The sequence below is a fragment of the Oryzias melastigma genome, linkage group LG23 (genome assembly GCF_002922805.2).
Source record: "Oryzias melastigma strain HK-1 linkage group LG23, ASM292280v2, whole genome shotgun sequence".
NCBI classification, from domain to species: Eukaryota; Metazoa; Chordata; class Actinopteri; order Beloniformes; family Adrianichthyidae; genus Oryzias; species Oryzias melastigma.
The window spans coordinates 5,482,997-5,506,108 of NC_050534.1; the positions used below are offsets into that span (position 1 = coordinate 5,482,997).

Here is a 23,112-nt window from a genome sequence, read left to right on the forward strand (position 1 = left end):
ACCCCCATAATATTATCTGATTTCAAGGTCCATGATGGACAGCCTCAGTTCTAGGAGTTCTCTTTTTAGTTTTGGTGCTAAAACCAACCACAGAACCTCCTTTATAAATAGTCAGAACATCTCCAAGTTCAGATCTGGACCCACTGGGACAAAAACAGCTTCAATAAGGGTGGGTAACAAATCGCACAAAGACACAGTGGAAGGTCAGAGGCCACTGATCTGCTTCCCTGATTCCCGATTGGGTTTGTCTACAGTTTCTGAGGTGGCCACACCTGTGTTTGCCCACATCGGCTTAAGTGGGCACTCTGTGTGTTGGCTCGCTACACTAGCCAGCCTCCGCGGTTGTGAGCTAGCAAGGTTTGTTGTATAGAGCTAGTGAGCTCCACTGTATTGAGCTAGCAAGCTCTGCTGGATCAAGCTAGCTAGCTCTGCTATATGGAGCTAGCTAGCTTTCATGTAACAAGCTATCGAGCTAAACTGTATCGAGCTAGCAAGCTCTGCTGTAGCAAGCTAGCGAGCTCTGCTGTAGCAAGCTAGCAAGCTCTGCTGTAGCAAGCTATCGAGCTAAACTGTATCGAGCTAGCAAACTCTGCTGTAGCAAGCTAGCGAGCTCTGCTGTAGTGAGCTCCAGTGTACTGAGCTAGCGAGCTTCAGTGTAGCCAGCTAGCAAGCTCCACTGTATCGAGCTAACACAGTCTGCTGTAGCGAGCTAGAGAGCTCTGCTGTAGCAAGCTATCGAGCTAAACTGTATCGAGCTAACACAGTCTGCTGTAGCGAGCTAGAGAGCTCTGCTTAGCGAGCTAACGCGCTCCACTGTCCACCGGGAGGCTGGCTGGTATATTGAGCTAACCCACCGAGTGACCACTTAAACCAATGTGAGCAAACACAGGTGGGGCCACCACAGAAACTGCGGACAAACCCATTCGGGGCTCACATTTTCTGCCCATTTTGGTCTTGCTGGCTGGGAAGTAGCCCAGAAAATATATTTTTATCTCTATTTTTTTTTTAAAAAGTTCTATTTCAGAAATGAGAGAAAGGCAACAGAAATGTCATTGAAAAATGACATTAAATTTAATTAGGACCAACGTAATAATGAAGCTTAAAACAACAACTGAGTTATACTTGGTTTTCATGGGAAAAAAGATCAAATAAAACAGCACTGACAAAATCAGAATCATTTCTTTCACTAAGTTCCTATTTGAGCTTAATCAGTACCAGAACCTACAAAGTTGCTCTTCAAGCTGTTGCACAGGCAGCTCCATCTTCTTCCATTCATCCAGGACCGGGTTGTGGGGGAAGCAGTATAAGCAAAGATGCCCAGACTTCCTTCTCCCTGGCCACTTCCTCCAGCTCCTCTGGGGGACCCCGAGGCGCTCCCGGGCTAGCCGAGACACGTAGTCTCTCCAGCATGTCCTGGGTCTCCCTGGGGCCTCAGCACAGTTGGACATGCCCGGAACACCTCTCAAAGGAGGTGTCCAAGACCATATTTAGTTTTTAAAAAAAAATGACTTTTTGGTTTTGCAGTAGTTTTTCATCAAGTTCCACTGCTGCTGGTTGTTCTGGTGCTGGCATAGTTCTGTGAAAGCATATTAAACACCAGATGACAGAGTGGATCTTTTACTCATAAGAGTTGATGAGTGACACATGGCACATTCCTCTAACTGGTTGACAGAGGAAAGCCAAGGATAATTTTGTCATTGGTTAAAATTATTATGAAGGAAGCTGAGACCAGTTTTATTTATCTTACTAGGCTGCAGTTCTCAGGCATTATCCATCATTGTCATCTATTGGGCAGCAGGATTCTGGAAAAGATTTACAGGGTTCTGCTACTAGTTTCCTTTTTTTTTTTTCCTAAGACTCTAGTTTTAAAGTGACAACTTGATGAAATGTTGAACAGTCTATGAAGAGACGCAAAATACACTGAACAGTTTTGAACTTCATGTAGATTGTGCTGTTTGTCCTTTGCGCGTGGTGCTGCATAGACCCATAGAAGAGCCACTGTGTTGTTTGAGAGACTTTGTGCCAGCTCTATTGCGGACAGAAGATGGTCCACCTGATTTTGTCTCTTGAGAAAATGCAAATTCTGCATTTTTTTATTCACATGTTCATTTGAAAACACCTCAGTTCTTCTAGCCTGTGTCAGCAGCTCAATCTACTGTGTTCTGTTCTTTAATGGGATAATTGCAGAAGGTTTAGCTGTCACACCTTCCATAGAATTGGCCTCCATGCTCATGAACTTATTTCAAAGAAGTTTACAGCCTGCTCTTCTAGCAACACATTCTCATTCCCAAATATTGATGCATGGTTAATGACCCCTCCACATCACTTTTTGACATTTTGGGTGTCCCCAACTCATTTTTTTCATGCTGGCTGTTCTGATTGAATTAGTGGTCCAGTCATCAAACCTCGGGACCTTGACCTATTTGTCGAACCATTGCCTGGTCCGCGTCTGATACCGCGTCCGGAACTGGTAATGGATCCGAAACCGCTACTGATCAGCATCTGGTACCAATACAAATCCACGTCCAGTACCAATCCACACCTAGTACTGATCCACACCCAGTACCGATCTGCGTTTGGTATAGGGTTAAGGTTAGGATACCGGTGCGGCCCATGTCCTGGTACCAGTTTGCGGGCAGGAGTAGGGGGAAACTTGTTTTAAGTCCAACAGCCAGGATGTCAAAATGAAGTGTTGGGTATACCCAAAACAGCTGTTTTTGACACAGAGGGTTCTTAACCATGCGTCAAAATTTGACAACTTGGGAATGAGAATGCATTGCTTTTAGAGTTTCTAATTCTTCAGCAGGAGCATCCTCTCCATCCATGTCTGTTTCTACAGGTCTGTCTGATGTTTTGTTTTGCTCCTTGAATGACCAGGAGGATCAGTTGAGAACAAATTCTCATTTACAATGATGACTTGGCACAAAAGCCCAGCAAAGGTAAAACCCGGAAAAACTGAAGCTGACAAACTCCAGTTCTGAGCAGTTACGCTGGTGATCTTGTAGGGACAGGTGACACTATTGTTCCAGGGGAATAACAAGCATTTAGTCCTCTTGGAGTTGAGATACAGATAAAAGTTCATGGAAAGACTTCTTGACAAAAGTGAGGCTGAGTTGGAGGTGAATTCAGCAGAGTGAAGTAAAGGGCCAGATGAGTAAATGATGGTATCATCGACGTAGAGATGTATCCAAGACAGCCTTGGCCACATCATTTGTATATATGGAGAACAAGGGTGGGCCCAAGATGAAACCTTGAGGCACACCCTGTGAGATGATGAGAGGGTCTAACATTTCTGACTTCACTGGTTGTGCACGGTTACTGAGGTAGCTAGCAGACCAATTCATGCAACTTCTAGACAGGCTGATGCTGGAGAGTCTTTGCAAGATAACTGAGCCGTGACCAGATCTATGAATGCAGACCTGTTTATTGTCCATGGAGATAATGAAGTCATTAGGGATTTCCAGGGTTGCCGTGATAAAATCCTATCCAGTTCTGAACTCTGACTGCAGATCTGACAGGATGTTGTTGGAGTCAATGAAGTTGTTTTACTGTACGTAGAATCAACCTCTCTAAGGCTTTAGCCAGGCCTGGCAGGATAGATATAGGCCTGTAACAGCTGGGGTCAGAACTGGAACCTCCTTTGAAAAAGGCTAGAAAAATGTATTTTTCTGTTGCCACTTTTTTAATCTCTTCTACTTTCATTAGCAGATATTGTTTTATTACATTTATGAGCTCACCGGACATAAAATTAAAAGATTTCTTGCAGTTTTTCGGTTGTATCGTAACATGTAGCAGATCAGAAGGAGTAGCAGTGGCCCGTCTTGTCCCTGTTGTTGGAGTCAAACAATCATAAATCATTCATAAGATGTTCCCCTTTATTTAGGAAGACTTTGATCTTTTTCATCCTTCTGTCTATCAGGGACATACCCTCCAGAGCCGGTTAATGGCTGTCTGAGCACGATGGAGAAAAACATCTTTGGTTTGAGCCGTGGAGCAGTGCAGTTAATGAAGCAGTGAATTAATTTTCTAAAACTTTCCCTTAAGCAGACGAGTGAAGGCCTGGTACTGTAGTGGATGAGTTTCAGGTTATTTTCATGTAATACTTGTCATCAGGAACCATGACATTTTACTAAGACAGCTGTAGAAAGCATAAATTCATTCATGTGTCTGCATGTCTGAGTCCAAGACTTCAGTACTGATGAGTTCATTCAAGTTTTTTTTTTTAGTATTCAGTCATAAGGCCTCTATCCTACTCCTAAAATAGTCTGATGCACAAAGTAGCAGGTAGGTCGTCTGCTGCTTGCCCTGGTAACAGTTCTTCCAACACTCTCCACTTCTCAAATCTTTATTTTCTGAGTTTCTTTACTTTCTGGAAGCTCTAGAAACTTTAACTATGTGTCAAGATTAAAGAAAGCAAGGGTCTGGGTGTTCATTTTATTTGCTCATTAATCTGTGTAATTGTTAGGACCCTCAATAGCCAATAAAACATTTTTATGGTCACTTTTTATTACACTGTTCAGTTGAAGATCGGAGCAGGGTTAAGAGCTCTTCTTGATCATGATGGTGTTCTTGTGTTAACCTGTGTCATGTAGGGAAGCTACAACAGGCTGGAAACAGGTCATTTTTCTCTGAATGCAGAGTTCTATGGTCCTTGCATGTAGACTCCTCTATTGCAACGATTATCAGAAGAGAAATCTTTGTACCTTTTGTCCGTCACTCAACATTTCTTAGCCAAACTTCATACTAACTCTCCAAACTGATCTGGCTATGAATTGTGCAGTAAATCATGAGATATATAAAACCAATGGTGAACCGGTGGAAGATGAGAGCTGGAGATGGAAATCTGCTGATCATTAGATTGTATTTGAAGATGTTTGACCCTTTCTCTGAGGCTTTCCTAAGATCTCAAATGCAGCAGTACGAGAGGGAGATGAGGTGACCTCTGAGATCAGGATTAGTAGACAAAGTCTTAGTGGTTTTGTGTCATTGAAAGAAAGTCATTTCCTCCTTTTGCTGGGGGTCTCTCCACAGCCTTCTTGGTGGTTGGGTTTGAGAGGGACGGATACCTGGGTCCTCCATTTTTAGTGAGGGCAGGTTTGTTTCTGTTGCCCCCTCTGAAACCAGCCTCTCATTGACTAAAAGACAGAGTTCACGGTCCACTGGGACAAATACCTTCTTTTTTTAAAGCCGCTCTACCACTGCATTTTAAAAATTGAGAACGCCTCTGGGAGAAGAGAAAAAACTCCTTAAAAATGAAAGATAAACCAAGCAGGAACCCCTCAGAGGTTCTATTTTTTCAGGTTGTGTTGGTTGCATTTGTTCATTTTTATATAACTGTGGTAAAAGTAAGAATTTAGATCTGTGTTGTTATTGGATTGAAACATTTTAAACAAAATGATGTAATCAGTATTTATCTGAAAGAAAACAACATAATTCTCTTTGGATTCAGTGTCTTCCACCCTCTGTGCGTGATCAGACGAGAAGATCTTCAGAGGCTTTTTTCATCATCACTGTTTTTTTCTGCAAAATGTTTCTATTCTAGGAATTTTTCTCATTTTGCTTCCCCGCTCTTTGTTTTTTCTTTTGTGGTTCTTCTCACACTGCTGTGCCAAACGGCCTGTAGCGAGTGAAGCAGTCCCATCTGGTCAGATGTTTGACAGGTTTATAATGCAAAGATCCGCCTCTCAAATTGAAATCAAAGATGACAGAAATACACTTTTAAATGTAATTGTTACTTCCCCTTTCTATAAATGAAGACAAGTCACAATGTGAGGATTAAAGAAGCCAAACCTGGGAGAGGAATTTATAAATAAGGATTGACGGGTGTGTCGTGACGGCAGGGCATGCTGATCAAATGAATTTAAGACACAGGAGCAGTTTGGTCAGTTTGTGTTCTGGTTTGTTTGGACAAGAAGCCAAAAGGGAAAGACTTCAGTAGCAGTCTCAGAGAAAAGCTGCTGTTTCCTATTTGAACTCCATGATCGCAACCATACATGAAAACCGGACTGAGTGACCACTCCCCCTGGCGTTCCAAATTGGAAGCACCAGCTGGTTCCAAGAAGCCAAGATCCCATAGACTTCTATTTAGAAATAAACATCTATTACTCAGTCTCCTGATTGGAGAAAGTGGTTGCCATATGGATGAAATCCACACTTAATAGGAGCCATCCGATTGGTCAAATGCATGACAGGAACTATTTGATTCGTTGAATACTTCAAGCTGCCGTAAGATTGTTTTAGCATGCGTGCTAACAATTAAGCTAATCATTTATCGCAGTTTACGACATTTGCGATTAATCATGCCAGCCTATTCCATATGTTTCTTTTTAATATATTTCTTACTCAATCAGGATGAGAGAGCTTTTGTCCCTAAGTTGAAGTTAGGAGCCTCACTAAATGCAGCTGGCTCTCGCTGGTGGGGGATTTACCTGGCGGATGCTGCCTCTTATGGCACAGAGGTTTCCTCCTGGCCTGCAGCACCACTTTCCTCTTCATCTCCTGAGCTCACAGCCACAGGCAGAGCTGAAGCTGCTCCTTCTGTTCATGTGGAAATGAGAAATCTTCTTAAGAACCGCTTCACGTTGCCTTTTTCTCTGCTTGTTAAATTATTTCTGATCTGAAAAGACAAAAAGATTCAACTTTTTATAGGGCTGGGTATAAGTAGTAATTTCCAGACTTCACCAGAGCCTGGATCGATTCAATTCAGATTTTTTTTTCGATCCACTCAATTGGATTCAATTCAATTTTGAGCTTACATATTTAGAGACATTGGTTTAGAAATCTATATGTGTTTTGAATATATTTATAATAATCTGATACAGTTCACATACTGTAAGATGTATTGTTAATATCATACATTGTTACATGGATTCTCAAACAGAGAATCTCCAACAATTGTTCTGATTCTTCTGGAGGGTGTTTCAGTCTGGCCACTAGGTGGAGCTTGCACTATAGCAGTAATTTTTTTTTAAAAAAGAATAAGTAGGGGATAAGCAGAAAACTTTGCTTTAGACCACAAATGGTTACTTTAAAAAACATTTCCTTAAAAGAGTGGAAAATTCCTATTTGTAAGTTTATAAAGGAGTTTATTTATTCAGCAATGTGTTTAGGTCGACCAAGCGTTAGCCTTAGCCGTCCTATGGGAAATTCCATTAAACGTTAGCATCAAGCTAGCAGACTTTAGCATTTAACGTTAGATTGACGTTTCATGGATTAATTATTGATGTATTAAGCTTAAATCGATTCAGATTTTATCAACCCAGCCCTATCTTTTGATTCAGTTTCTGTTATGAATCTCTTTTTAAATTTCTATATTTAGTGTTTCAATGAAGTTTATGTATTAAATGTGTTGGATAGCCTTCAAAAAATGAACATAGATTATTCAGTCATTTTATTTAACAGAATGACCATTCTTGCTCTACTACATTTTTAATGTATTCTTGATAATTAATTTTCATATTTCTTTCTGTTGTTCAAATTTTAAACTGTCCGATCAGACATCTCTGTGAATATGGGGTGGTGCCTACATTTGATTGACAGATTTTCCGAAGCCTGCCTTTAAGTAGGAGGGGGTGGGGACTTCCAACAAGCTCACTCCTGATTGGTTGCTATATAAACGTTGACTTCTTATGACGTCTGGCTCCAACATGGCGGCGTACAGATCATTAAAAAAAAGGCTTCTGAAATGACTTCATTTGGTTGAAGCTGGAATTTTTTATTTTTTTTTAATTGGTATGTCACACTCACTAGGTCCAGTTCTCAAATACAGTCAGTGCACAAAACACGCTTTTGTTCCTTCACTACCTTCAGCGTCAATATATGTTGTTAGCAGACATATAAAGCAGGGGAATTCAATCAATCACTCAATGAATCAAACACCTAATCAATCAAATGTACATTAACAGCTTAGCGTCCTAAAACTGTTCATAAAAACGACTCAAACAGAATGTTAACTTCAAGGTAGATCCAGCAAAAATAGATTTACTCATTGAAACGAAGTTGTCATAAATATTTCATATCAAATCGATATTTGGAAAGTTGTCAGGGAAGCATCAAAGTCTCTTTGAAGCAAGTATTTACATCCTCTAGAGATTTCCTCTCAGTTTTTGAATCTACAGGAGGTGTAAATTGTTGTTTTTTGGTTCTTTTGAAGCCGCCCCTTCATCTTTTTGTTATTACAGCTTCATATCCCCTCGAAGGAATCCCCCAAAATCTCATGAATTACTTACTCCCTGGTCTGCTGAGACTACCTCTGTAATGTTTTATGCATCACACCCTGGAGACAGAGATCACCGGGGAGGACGGCATCATTTCACGCCTCAGAGTGGTCTGTCTGTTCAGCCTCCCAGCATCCTCTCTGATTATGACAGCTATAGCTTTTCGTCCGTCTGATCTCGGCTCGTCGCTTTTCTCCACTCAGTTTGCTTCCATTTAAACTTTTAACGGGGGCGTGGTGTTCAGAGCATGGAGAGTGCCACAGGGCATGTGTGAGGAGGTTCAGTGAGTTCGTGTCCTCTGCATCCTGTCAAGAATTTGCTTGTCTAGACGTTGACTGGATGGTTTTAGCAGCTTTTCTTCTTCTTCAGACAGTCTGCTGCTTCAGATCCTTTTCCCGTGGCACGAGCCAGGACAGAAGCCTTCAATTCTGGTCCTTAAAATCTCGTTTGTCTCCCAAACATCCTTGTTTACTTGCTGCTAAGGGTGTAGCGAAAAATCGATTTGGCGAAATATGGCGATATTATGTTTGTCAATACTTGCAAAAGTTGACACAGTGACATTTAGATAATTATTTGTTTTCCACTTAAACCCCCGACCACTAGTTGGCAGCACTTAGTCTCTTTGGGCAGCTCTACATCGCAACCAAAACAACAGGATCTGTTAAATGTTCTGTCAGTCTTTAGTTGTTATGACTTAGTTTTTACTTGAGATGCGTAACAAACCCAAACTCCGCTGCCAGTAACATTTATAAACGTGAATTTTAGGCTTCGTAGCGACTCAGATACGAACGAACGGAGCCTCCATCAAAACGTTGTTAGCAAAGCGGGTCACAGTTCTGCTGAACTTCACAGCAATTCAACCTGATGAATCAAAGTGATTTTTATGAGAAAAAGCCCAACGTTGTTGCAATGAAAAGTTTACTTCACCATGAATTTGTAGGTAAAAGCAAGTTCTATATATAACTTGTATATGAGATACAAGTGCAGTGCTTTGTGTTGTGATCATTAAATATAATAAATTTTACTGTTTTATTACAATGAAACAAAAAAACTAAACTAAAAAAAACAGAAAAATAGTTCTAGTACAGTCTTGTGATATATCAGGATACATATCGTATCATGAGACATATCAAAATCAAATCAAATCAAATCAAACTTTATTTGTGTAGCACTTTAAAAAAAATTATTTCACCAAAAGTGCTTTACATAAAACATAATAAAATTTTAAAAACAAAAGACAATTCCCACAAGCCCCACCCCTCCACACACACACACAAACACACATCGACATATTGCCACACCATGACAGAATAAATGAATAAATAAATGAATAAATAAATAAATAAAAAGTAAAAAGATAGAAAACATAAATCTAGAAATCTGGCTTTGTATTGGGATACGTATTATAACGGCAATCTTGAATCTTATGATTCAGCTAATACGCAGGAACAGCTGAAAAAAGCAGGATGTTAAGGTTTAGGTTGATTTATTCTGGAATAATATGGCTGCCTATTTATTATTCAACATTCATAAAAAAAAATCTATTATAAAAATTGCCATTCTGCTAGCTTTTTGGATTATTTCGACATTTAATACGATTTTTTTAGGCTATTTTGGAGTTTAGCTGATATTTCAGCTACATGCTAGCTATTTTGGCTAATTTAGACTTCTTTAGGTTACTTTGAAGCCAAGCTATTTATTCAGATACATGCTAGCTGTCTTGACTAACCTAGGTTTTTTTTTTTTTTTTAAGTTTTTTTAGCCTAATTTGGAGTTTAGCTAATAATTTAGCTGGCTAATTTCAGCATCTTAGCTATAAAAAATTCCAGTGACCAAATTCAGCTTGCAGCATTCCCACTAGCATTATTGCAGCTAATGCTATAAATCTAGGTCATAATTATGTTAAAAAGTTACGGTATTAACGTTTTAAAATTCCATTAGTTTTAGAGTGTTTAATAAATATTTATCCAGTTTGACCTGCGACCGAAGGTGTGTTTTGGATTTTGGCCCCTTGTGCGATTGAGTTTGACTCTCCTGCTTCAGCTTGAAAATCACGTCCGTCATAATCGGTTAGCTAGCAGTTTTTGGATAGGACTTCCTTTCAATTTCACTGAAGCTTTTGAGGATGTACTTTGATATGAGCACACTGAGCTTATTTACTGTGTTGTTGTTGTTCATTTGACTTTACAATTAACTGCCTATAAATATATTTTTATGTTTTTTTTATGCGATTTCCATTGAATCATAATGAGAATAAATACAAAACAACATGGGGACAGATGTAAGATTACTTAGATTTACAGCAGATACAGTCAAAATTTAAAGAAACATTTTTTCCAGGTCCCCTCTGCGTCATTTTTTGTCGTTTTAGGTGTCCCAAAGTCGTTTTTGTGACGTGCTGGCTGGTTCCATTAAATCAGTTTATATAACTTTTTCTTAAATATTCATTTTACTCTTAGAGTTGAGCTGTTAAACTGAGAACTCAGTGAAGAGTTTGTTCCTGAGCTAAACTTTTAAATGTTGCAGACGTTGTCTTAGTGTCTGGGATGGAAGCCGTATTCGTTATTTTCCCACACAAAGTTTCCGTGCTGACGCGCGCTTTGTGCCGCACGCTGCTGTCATAGAGGAGCCGCAGAAACTGAAGTGAGCATCTGAGCGGCTGGCTCACAGTCACACCGTACTGCCTGTGAATTCTTTCCCTTTTCAGTTGATGGAACCGCGAGTTAGTCAGTGAATGAGCAGCTGTGACTCAGCCTGAAGCAGCTTTGTGGAGACGGGCGGCTCAGTGGATTGTTCTGCTGCACAGATTCAGTCATGAGAAAAAGTTTAAACTTCACTATCATTTAAAACAGCTTTCAGAAGCTCTATGAGAGAATATCAAACTTTTATCATATCATACGTTTCACAATTTTATTTAGTTTGTAAGTCAAAAAATAGGTTATTTTGTCCATTCTAAGACTAGTTGGTTTAATTTAGAAAATATTTGAAAGTGATTTACTGTAATGTGGAATGTTTATCAACAGGAAACATTTTATATTTAAATAATTTGTAATTCATTTATTAAAAGAAGGAATTTAAAATAAACTAAATTCTTGAATTTGATGAATTGACAATGTATATTTAGGTAAAAATCAGTGTCTGTGAACAATTAATTTTTTATTGATTTTTTTGGGGGGGTCCTAAATTTATGGAAATAATTCTTTAAAACCCTTTTAAAAAAGTTTTGAATTATGATTTTTTTTTAAATTGGCTGCTTGAAATTTCTCAGTTTCACATTTCATGTCAAAAACATTTTTTTACCGCGTGGCCTCTAACGGGCCTACTACTTATGGTACGACCCTTACGGCACGGCTACTTATGGTACTGCCCCTTATGATACGGCTACTTATGGTACTGCCCCTTATGATACGGCTACTTATGGCACGGCTACTTATGGCACGGCCACTTATGGCACGGCCCTTATGGCACAGCCCTTATGGCACGGCCCTTACGGCACGGCCACTTATGGCACGGCCCTTACGGCACGGCCCTTACGGCACGGCAACTTCTGGCACGGCCCTTACGGCACGGCTACTTACGGCACGGCTACTTACGGTACGGCCCCTTACGGCACGGCTACTTATGGCACGGCCCTTACGGCACGGCCCTTACAGCACGGCTACTTATGGCACGGCTACTTATGGCACGGCCCTTATGGCATGGCTACTTATGGCACAGCCCCTTATGGCACGGCTACTTATGGCACGATCCTTACGGTACGGCTACTTATGGCACGGCCCCTTACGATACAGCCCTTACGGCACGGCTACTTATGGTACGGCCCCTTACGGCACGGCCCGTATTGCACGGCTACTTATAGCACCACTACTTATGGCACGGCTACTTATGGCACGGCCCTTACGGCACGGCCCTTACAGCACGGCTACTTATGGCACGGCTACTTATGGAACGGCCCTTACGATACAGCTACTTATGGCACGGCCCTTACGGTATTGCTACTTATGGCTCGGCTACTTATGGCACGGCCCTTAAGGCACGGCTACTTATGGCACGGCCCTTAAGGCACGGCTACTTATGGCACGGCCCTTATGGTACGGCTACTTATGGCACGGCCCCCGTCTGCACGGCTACTTATGGCATGGCCCCTTACGGCACTTCCACTTTCGGCACGGCTATTTACGCTTTGACATTATAGCATCTGATATCACGGTCTCTAATGGCACAGCTGCATACGGTACGTCCCTTTACAAAACGGCCTCCTACAGCACAGCCACTTAATTTTTTTTAATCCAGATTATTTTAATTGTAAATAAATTTGGAAAACAAATTGTTAAGCACCAACGAGCTGAACCCGGTCCAGGATAAGCGGAACAGGATGGATGATGTAAATTTTGACATGCATGCCCTTAAAAACACCTGAAATACTCATAAATATAACTAGAAGTAACTTGTAGGAATTGACTGCGTGATGTCTTCTTCCTTTAGAAATATAACGTGACATTTTCTTAAGTTTGATGATAATTCTATTCTGTTTTTTACACTGGAGAAAACTGACATTTCTTGCTGTCATTCAAGATTCTACAAAGTTATTTGGATGTAAACTGACAGTAGCGTAAGAGTCATCTGGACGCTGCTGAGGTGAAGGCGCTAAGCGCTTCTGTCTTATCGTCATGTTAGCAATCATCATTAGAGGGATTAGAGCTGGCGGTCCAACTAAGACGAGATGAACGGAGCCCGTCATCACTGGGGGGCTGATTGGATTCGTAGTCTGAGAAAATCACTTCCTCGAGTTCTTATTGAGTTTCCTTTAATGAAGTTGTGCCAACACAGCTAATCACCTGCATCTCTGCTTCTCTGCTGCTGCGCTGGCATTGTTCATTCAGATCCCTGTTAAGCCCTCCTGCAGGATAACCAAGCCGACTCAGACGTAAACAAAGTCACACAATGAAAGCGCATGTTGCTTCCGATCTTATCAGCGTGTGTGTTTGTGGAGGGAAAGCATCTGCAGGCTCCCCCACTGCAACGTTAAGATTAGCCACAAATTAATCCTCCTTCAGCGACTCATAATCCTCCACTGATGGATGGCGACAGATGTTCAAGCCGAACCAGAGTCTGAAGGATGGGATGTTGAACAAAAATGAACTTTAAAGCTTCACTTGATCAGGGACTCCCTTGTAGCTCCTCCTGCAGCGATGTGGCGTCACGCTACAGCCTATGTTGTGACTACAGATTCACACAACAGTGTTTTTGTGACGCAAACCACAACAACCAAAACCCCGGCTCCTGCTGGGTCACTGGAAATCAACACAATCCAGTTGAGGATCGTCTTTGATCTTAACCGACATGTAAAAGCAGTGAAAGCGTGTCTGCTCAGTAAGGTCTTTCCTTTGGAGAAAAAAACGTAAAAGTTAATGATATGCTCTAGTAGGGGTGGGCGATATTTCCTAACTGTTGCCGAGAGTCGATATTTGCTGATACCACTATTAAGTGTCGACAATTACACCAAATTTAGATTTAAAAACTTAAACTTTAATTAAAACATTCAGACCATTTAAATCATAAGCTTTCCATTGCCAAGGATCTAATAGGAACAGGTACCACGTCAACGATAAAGCTCATCTGAAAATAGTCAGAACAATATCAGTGGATTTTGTTTATGGCGTTAAATTTCTGCCAAAAGTCTAAATCAAACTCCATGCTTGCAATGAACGTTCCACTGGCACAATTCTGCCTTTATGAGCACTCCTGTATCCCTGTGCGCTCGTGGAACCACTACTAAGTATTATTGGGCTCGTTAAAGTAGTCGTGTGCTTGTGAAGGACTATCCCGTTTAACAACTCTTGTGAGTTTGTGTAAAAAAACATACCCAAAAACCGGAAATGTCAACCGGTGTGTGATTGGGCCACTTTGCTGTAGTCCCCGCCCCTTTACCGTTGCTGGGGGGGCAATACTGACACCGTGTATCATTCGTTTTTTCAAAGTAAAATAAACGGGAAAAATAAAAAAATGTATTTAATTAGCATTTTCTAAACTGCTATGGAAAAAAAACAATCATTTTTTTAGTGTTCCCATTAAAGTATTTGATCGAAAATGGAACCAACAGATAAGGGACAATTAAATTCAATATTTTAAGATGATTCTGGTCACCCAAAAGTAGTTTGTGTGGCGTTGTCGTGATCATTTATCTGGCAACTTTTGCGGACAATTAAGTGAAACTTAACTTTTTTTCTATAGCAGCAACGTTAACGGGGCGGGGCCTACACCAAAGAAGCCCAATCGCACACATGGTCACATTTCTGGTTTTTGGGTATGTTTTTTCACACAAACTCGCAGGATTTGTTACACGTGCGCAGGAATGCTTCCACGAGCAGAGGGATAGTCCTTCAGGAGCACAGGACTACTATCACGAGCGCAATAATACTTAGTAGTGGTTCCACGAGCGCACAGAGATACAAGAGCGTTCATGGAGGCAGACTTGTGTCCGTGGAACGTTCATTGCAAGCATGGAGTTTGATATTTATGGGAGACTTTTGGCGAACATTTAACACCATCATTTCAAAACGATGCAAATATCAATACTGTCACTGATATATCGCCCATCCCTAATTTCCCACATTTTTCCTGCTTTTTTTCTCTGAAAGCAACAAACACCTGCTGTGAAATTCTGGTGACAGTGTTTCTCACACAACCAAACGTGCCAAACTTTTCCTTTAAAAGTGTTTAGTGTTAACAAAAAGCACTGTGGGTAAAAACAAAACGTGCACACTGATAGTGACTGTCGGCGCTGCAGGGGTGGAGGATTCTGTGCAGGTGAATGGAGGGGCAGCAGTTTCATGCGCAGGTGTTGATGTGTCTGCAGACGGAGTGGGCAGACTGTGTTTCAGGAGTTAGTCAGAGCCGGTTGAAGTTAGCAGACAGGCCTCAGACAGGGTCACGGCGTGACTACAGCCTCTGTCTCATGTGTGACAGAGCTGGAGAAGATTCTGTTAGAACCAAAGTCTTTAAGATCAAACTTTGGGTATAAATAAACCTCATGTATTGATTTTAGTTGTTGCTTGGCTTGTGTTAGCTTATGTACTTGTTGCCATAGCAATCCTCACCTTGAAGATCCAATGCTCTTCTTTTTATCTGAATGTAAATTTGCATAACTTTCTCTGTCTGCTAGTGAGTTTTATGTAGTTTATTGGTTGATTATCATATTTTCTATTTCTAAATACAAATGTTTGTCCTGATTTAGATGGATCAGTGACTTTTCTCTGTCCTGGTCTGGTGAAGGTCACAGCTGTGCTGCGGCGTGTTACACTAACAAGCTGTCAGTGGGCTCTCCGGGGTTCTGGGAGGGGATCAGGTTTAGGCCAACAAAGGGGTTCACTGTTCTAAAACAGGGACATTGTGAGCGACCAAGCTTACCTTTAAATGTTGAAGTCTTTTACTGGTTTCATTCTCTTTATTTTATTCCTACATTATTACATTTTTGCATCTTTGAGAGAGACTTCTCAAAGGGAAATCTCAGGCTGGACCTCTACATAAACTCCACAATAGAGAAGAACTACTAATAAATGAACCAAATGTCTTCTGGGATTTTGGTGTTTTTCTTCTCTGTAGGACTTAAGACATAAAAAAAGCTTCAGTCATTTCAACCATAAATTCAGATGAAACAGAAATACACATTTGACACTCATTAAACTGAGGTTGTGCACATCAGCTGTAACGGCTTTGACACCAGGGATTCTGACGCCACTAATGACGCCTATTATGACAATCCTCTAACAGTTCATCCACGGCGTTAATGCTATGGCCTCTGACATCCCAGCCTTTGATGCCACAACCTCTGATGCCAGTCCTCTTGCAACATGGCCTCTTAGGGTTTGACATTATGGCATCTGACATCACGATCTCTTATACGAAACGGCTCCATATGGTACGTCCCTTTACAAAACGCCCCCCTACGATACGACCCTCTTCGGCTCAACCCCTCACAGCAAATCCCATCACGGCCTCCTGTGGAATGGCCACTTACAGCACAGACATTTAAAGCACAGCCCCCTTCGACAAGGCCCGTTATGGTACGACCACTTACGGCAGCCTTCTATGGCATGGCCCCCCCTACAGTACAGCCCCTTATGGCACGGGCATGGCCCTCTGCGGTAAAGCCCCTTATGGCAAGGCCACTTACAGCATGGCCTCCTACGGTAGGACCCCTTATGGCACGGGCATGGCCCCCTACAGCACGGCCCTTAATGGCCCGGCCCCTTACGGCGCTGTCCCTTATGGCACAGCAATGTACGGCACGGCGCCTTACGGCACAGCCCCTTACGGCCGGCCCCTTATGGCGTAGCCCCTTACGGCATTGCCATTTACAGCATGGCTCCCTATGGTGCGTCCCCTTACGGCACGGCCCTTTATGGCGCGGCCCCTTAAGGTACAGCCCATTATGTCACAGCCCTTTACAACAGGTCCCCTTACGGCACCGGCCAGGCCCCCTATCGCACGGCCATTTACAGTACGGCCCCCTATGGCGCGGCCCCGTACTGCACGGCCCTTTAAGGCGCGGCCCCTTATGGCACAACCTCTGACAGCGCGGCTTTAACATTAAAGCCTCTGACGCTACAGCTTTGAAGCCACAGCCTCTGATGGCATAGTCTCTGACAACACAGCCGTTGATGGCACAGCTTTGATGCTATGGCCTCTGATGTTACGGCCTCCGACGCCATGGCCTCTGACGGCACAGTTCTAATGTCATGGCCTCTGGCGCCACGGCCTCTGATGGCACAGCCTCTGATAAAACAGCTTCTGACGGCACGCCCTCTAATCACACAGTCTCTGACGCCACAGCCTCAGACAGCATGGCCTCTGATACCACAGCCTCTGACGGCATAACCTCTGACGGCAGGATCTCTGACCTCTCTACCATCCAAGCAGCAGCATCTTCCCGTCTTTATCGGTACCCCTGTTCTCATCACCGTACTCTGACAGCTTGGCTGCTTCCGGTTTCTTTTGTGCCATTCCGAGCAGGTGCATTTACATTTATAATATTCAAATAAATATGGAAATGATGTGGACGGAAAAAATTAAATATTATACGTTCTTTATATTCATTGAACGTTTAAAAGTGATGTCAAAAGTAAGAAATTTCAAATTACTAAGAGGCTTCTACATCACAGTTCAGAGGTTTCTGTTCAGTCGAATACACAAATCTTTCCAAAAAGACAGATGCACACAGACACACATTGGTCTAAGTTTTAATCAGTCTTGTGTGGGTCTGCTTGCCTATATTAGTTCTGTGCTCACGTATCAAGTCTGTAGTTTGTGTGCGTGCTGATCAATGTGGTGTCATAATGCAGCTCCAGCAGAAGAAGCTGCTGCTAAAATGTTTTTGCTGCATTTCATTTACACTAATGTTTTTTTAGTTTTAGTTTTTTAGATTTTGCCCAAACACTGTCATGGCTACACACACTAACGGCTGAAGGTCCTTTAAAGTGAGTTATCATACCAGCAAACCTTAAAAGTCCATTGGATTCTACACAAACCATTTCTCACTACACTGCTGCCATAGTCAAATACAACAGAAATGGACATTTCAGCAAGTGTTTTTTTTAACTAAAATTATTGAATAAACACTTATTTCCTGTACAACAGCAATAGTACTTCCGGAATAACCATTTCCGTTGTGGTACAGTTATTCTCCCTCAAACAAAATCACCAGTCAGGGAAATAAGAGACCAAAAGTAGGGAAATTTGGGTATCGATCCGATACCAAGTAATTACAGGACTAGTATTGCCGATATTGATACCGATACTTTTTCCTTAAAATGTTGCATAATTGAATAATTTTAGAAATACAATTTCTTACAAATTTTGTTAACTAAGTATAAAAAACAGGCTTTCTACAAATAAAAATATGTTTTAGATAATTACAGCAACCTGCACTGAACATACATCAAATATAGAACATGTATATTAAGTAAGGGATAATGCCTGACGAAATGTGCATTATAGGGAATTAATGCGCAACGTGGAAGACTGAACCATCTGACATGGAGCGAAGGCAAGTAAACAAAAAGCAACAATGTTACAGATATAATAATATAAGTTGAAGTTGCCAGATTGGGCAATTTCCCACACAAATTGGGCAGGTTTTTACTGAAATTGAGCTGCCCAATCTGGCAACATTGCAGAGTTCCTGCAGGAACTCCCTGAGTAAATTCAGGCTTTTTACAGTACGTATTAAAGAAAAAACTGCAACAAAAGTATCGATCTCATCATGCAAGTATCTAGACTACATTAGACTTGATGTAAAAACATAAAATTAACATTAAAATTCAGCTCACAGACTGTAAAGCAGAGACAGAACTTTTTTTTTTACAGTTATTTTTTTGCTGCTTATAAAGGTGTGTTCAGCAGATATGGACATTTGCAGCCTCTGCTGCTGCCAAAAGTACATAATAAACAACAGTGAGTATAATTACGTGCGCGTGCACATGCAGTAGGTCCCTTTCACCCTGGTGGTTAGCAGATAATGAAAGTGGAGCTTCTGCATGCAGACATGTGAAAATCTGCTTTCTCTTGATAGGGTTGGAGTTCCTGAAACATTTGAAGGAGCCTCAAGTCTGTTTTGTGTGTTTACTGAGCTGGAAAAAGTTGCGTTTTATGTACCCAGTTTCCCTGCAGGGGGTTGTTACTCAAACTAGCTATCTAAGCACTGACTTCAATGAAAATAAAAGATTTTTTTTTTATCAAAACATCTAATTTTATGTGAAAAAGTCAGTGAATCAGACAAACATTAAACAAAAATCCTTGTCGTTTTTCCCCACTAATCTACTTCAGAAGATGTGCAAACCTGTGATTAGTCTTGGAAGATCAATAAAAGTTACTCAGGTTGATTAGTCTGGACACAATGGTGTTAAATGTTCATTTTTGCTCCAACAATATCAATGCTGGGTTTTTAAGATTGACAGCAAATCAACTAATTCATTACAAGCGTGAGTGAGTTGATATGGATTTTTATCCAAAGCTGTGTCTTATCGTCTTCATGAGATTGACTGGTTTAAATACTGCAGCTTATAGTGCTCCCTCTACAGGTTGAAGTGTGTGGGATGTTTCATTATAGGGTCTGTTTTGATCTTTTAAGTGTATTTTAACGTTAATTTCTAACAAAAACAACCCTAAAACGATATTTTAATCCATTCACGCATCTCTGAGCATTCTTCTAAAGCAGGTGTAGGCAAAGTTTTTGACTTGTGCGGCACAAAGGGTTCTAAAGTTTGAAAAAGGGGGCGGATCGTTTCACCACCTGAAATACAGAGGGGAAAAAAAATAATTGGGATTATTGATATAATTTAAATTACTGTCTTTGTTTATTTTTTCCTTTTACCCGAAGGAATCTAAACTCATGTACCTTTTTTATTCTTATACCATCAACGGTATAGACATCATTCTGTTTCTTTCCTGCCAAAAAACATAAACTTGGTTTTTGCCAAGTTCAACTAAAGCTTATTTTTATTTAAAAAAACAACAACATTTTTTTCATTTAATAACTTGTATTTCAACTTTTTCTGTTAATTTTTTCAAATCATTTCTGGAGCAAAATAAGGTTGTATCCTCTGCAAATAATACAAGTTTCAGTACATTAAAAACTTCGCAGATATGATCTATGTATATATAAAAAAAGGGGGCCCAAAATTGATCCTTGTGGAACACCGTATTCAATATCCATGCATTTTGACGTGACCTGCCAACTGTACATATTGTTGCAAATAACTAGTTTGCCAATTAATTGTCACAGCTTTTATATCAAATGAATATAACTTTGAAATTAAAATTGAATAATTAATGGTGTCAAATGCCTCCTTTAAATCAATAAATAATTCTATTGTATAGTTTTTTTCACCAATTGCTGTTGATTTATCTTCAGTTATTTTCAACATTGCCACAGCTGTAGATCAGTTTAAACAAAAACCATATTGACTGTCGTAATATTTTTTTTCATCAAAACTATTGAATCTTTTAACAAACAATTTTTCTAAGATTTTAGAAAACTGTGAAAGAAATGAGGCCTGTAGATATTGAAACAATGTCGCCTGATTTGAAAAATTGAATAACTTCTATCATCTTGTATAGCAATCATTTGACCCTTTGCTTCTTTCTGTTGGAGTATTAAGTTTACTGGTGGCGCAGGACCAGTAAATGGGTTTGAGCATTAGGCAGATGATGGGTGGAAATTACTGGCATGACATTTTTAGCCTGGTAGAGGCTGGAGTGCCGTGTTGACTTCTCCCATGGAGCCGCTGCCAGCAGCTCCTGCTTTGCATCAAGCCGTGCGAAGAGCTGAAATCCTGGCAGACGTGTGCAGCTTAACCACTGGCGTGTGGTCACGGCTCTCCTTATATGTCCCTGGCGCTCTCTGCTCTCCGCCAGCTGTTGATTGTGACTAACATCAGGCATTTCTTTTGGCTCGTAAAGAAATAATGACCACGTCCTGCACTATCTATGTACGAAAGCTCTACAGCAGGCGTGTCAAACTCAATCGCACAATGGGCCGAAATCCAAAACAAACCTTAGTTAGAACTAGGCGGGGAGAACAGGATAAACATTTATTGAAGACTCTAAAGCTACATTTTTAAAACTTTAAAAATGTTACTTTTTAAACATATTTATTAACTTAAACTTTGGTTAGCCAAAATCAGCTAGCATGTAGCTCAAAAACATAGCTAAACTTCTAAATAGCCTAAAAAACTGGGAGAAGCCTAAATTAGCCAAAACAGCTAGCATGTAAATATTAGCCTCACTCCGAAACAGCCTAGAAAACTAAAAAAAGGCTAAATGAGCCGAAACAGCTAGCATGTAATCATCAGCTGAACTCCAAAACAGCCTAAAAAACTTTGGAAAAGTGCCTAAACTAGCCAAAACAGTTAGCGTGTAGCTGAAATATTAGCTAAATGGTTGAAAAAAGCCAAATTAGTCAAAACAGCTAGTGTGCAATTATTAGCCTTATTCCAAAACATCCTTAAGTAAATTTTTTTTTAAAAGCCTAATTTAGCTAAAACAGCTAGCATGGAGCTGAAAAACTAGCTAAACTACAAAATAGCCTTAAACATCTTACTTAATCCCAAAATAGTTATAAAAGCTGGAAGAATGCCATTTCTTGTAACTTAAAACCGTAACTTTTTAACATAATTATGAATTATCAAAAGGCAGGAATGTTATTTCCAGAATAAATCAATATTAACCTTAAATCACTTTCAACTAGACAATTGGTGTAATTGTTTTATCTTATTTTAAATTGGAAACATGTTTATTTTTGTGCTGCTTTTATAAATTGGTGTATGTATTTTATATTGCATTAGTTTTAGTTTTATAAAATATTTTATGTTTTATACTGTATTTGTTTTTTAACATCCTTGATAATGTGTTTTATATTGCATTTCTTTTAAAATGGTTTAAATGATAAATGTGTTTATAATGTTTAGATATTATGTATTGTTTTGTAAAGGACTGCAGATGGAAATTAGCTACTAAGCTTCAATCAGGTGCAAGCATCTTTGCTTTTTAAGATCAATTTATTTGTACACTGCCCTGATAAATTGATAAACAAAAAGCATTTTATTCTCCATAAAATATATTTTGTCAAAATTATACAAGTTAAAAATAAGCGCGAGATAACATCGGGCCATTAATAACAATAAAATAAAGGGCGGCTATAATGGCCATGAGGGCCTTGACTTTGACACACGTGATCTACAGCTAACATGATAAGTTCACCGTTTAAGTATCAGTATGAGAGTGTGAAAGATACCAAGAGAAAACAGTGAGAATGTTGTTTTGTTTAAACATATTCAATACTAATAGATTTTGTTTTAATTGCTTGCAGCCATGCAGACCAACCATTTCATGGTGGATGGGTGCTGTAAGAAAGGATCTCGCAATGCTCTGCAGGAGCTCTACAACCCTCTGCAGGTAAGAGACTATGGACGCACTCACACAGTGTATGTCTATTCCAAAAGTACTGTTAGTTTAGCTTGTGGAATCATGCCGAGTGCAATTCAGAGGCCAGAACACTAAAATAAGAGAAAATACAGTCCATGGACTCGTTTGCTTTCCCTGTCTCCAACATGCTACCATCAGAATCAATGAGAAATCAATGTAAAGTCTCTCTGGGATAGATGACCTTTATATTTTTAATACTACAAAGATATGGAAAGGCTCAAACTTAATGTTAAGCCTTATATGCAAATATCAGTTTTTTGCCCAAGTGTGCAAAATGTGCTCGCCCTCTGAGAACATCCTTCAAGGACAGAGAACACACACAAGTGCGCACACAGACACCCCTCTCTGGACTGTTTACCTCAAGCAGTCGGCTTCAGTTTACTTAAGTAGCAGTCACACACACACAGAAATAAATCAATGGGACTTCACATGACTGAGAACGTGGAAAAATCCTCTCCTGGAAATGATCTAACTGGGACTCTATGCATACGTGGTCAACAGAAGAACAGGATATGACGTCAGCTGGAAGCAGGAAGTATGAGTTACACCTGAAGGTGTGATGAGTTTAGGAGTAGAAAGTGACACCAGGTGACCGAGGCCCTGAATGGGTTCTTGGTAAATGCAATGACACAGGTTACTTCAGTTAAACAAACCAAAACTGAGGTCTTTGGGGATAAAGACAGGAAGTGCCAAAGAGTTTCTATCCAGCTTATCCCTTTAGGGAACACAACAAGGAACCCCAGACTTGGACCGTCTTGTGGCTGCATATTTAGGGTTCCACACTGACCCAAACCCTGATTGTCCAGTCCTCTACTTAACCAACTGACCTATCCAGGCAGAATCCATTTATCTAAAAACATCAACCAGGCCAGAAGCTTGGGTGTAGTGATGGCCACGAACCTGATAAACA

The 23,112-nt window shown here is 40.4% G+C and overlaps 1 protein-coding gene and 1 long non-coding RNA gene across 2 annotated transcripts in view; one reads left to right on the forward strand and one right to left on the reverse strand.

The window, feature by feature from the left end:
- chst11 (carbohydrate (chondroitin 4) sulfotransferase 11) overlaps positions 1 to 23,112 on the forward strand; it is an 80,348-nt gene that overhangs the window by 40,340 nt on the left and 16,896 nt on the right. Inside the window, exon 2 of the mRNA XM_024288096.2 lies at positions 22,087 to 22,172. Within this exon, the coding sequence (XP_024143864.2) occupies positions 22,087 to 22,172 (86 nt within the window). The remainder of the gene's footprint in view (positions 1 to 22,086; positions 22,173 to 23,112) is intronic.
- Positions 1 to 23,112, reverse strand: part of LOC112155998 — a 48,330-nt gene that overhangs the window by 5,319 nt on the left and 19,899 nt on the right. The window contains exon 2 of the long non-coding RNA XR_002920894.2: positions 6,429 to 6,616. This is a non-coding gene — a long non-coding RNA (uncharacterized LOC112155998). The remainder of the gene's footprint in view (positions 1 to 6,428; positions 6,617 to 23,112) is intronic.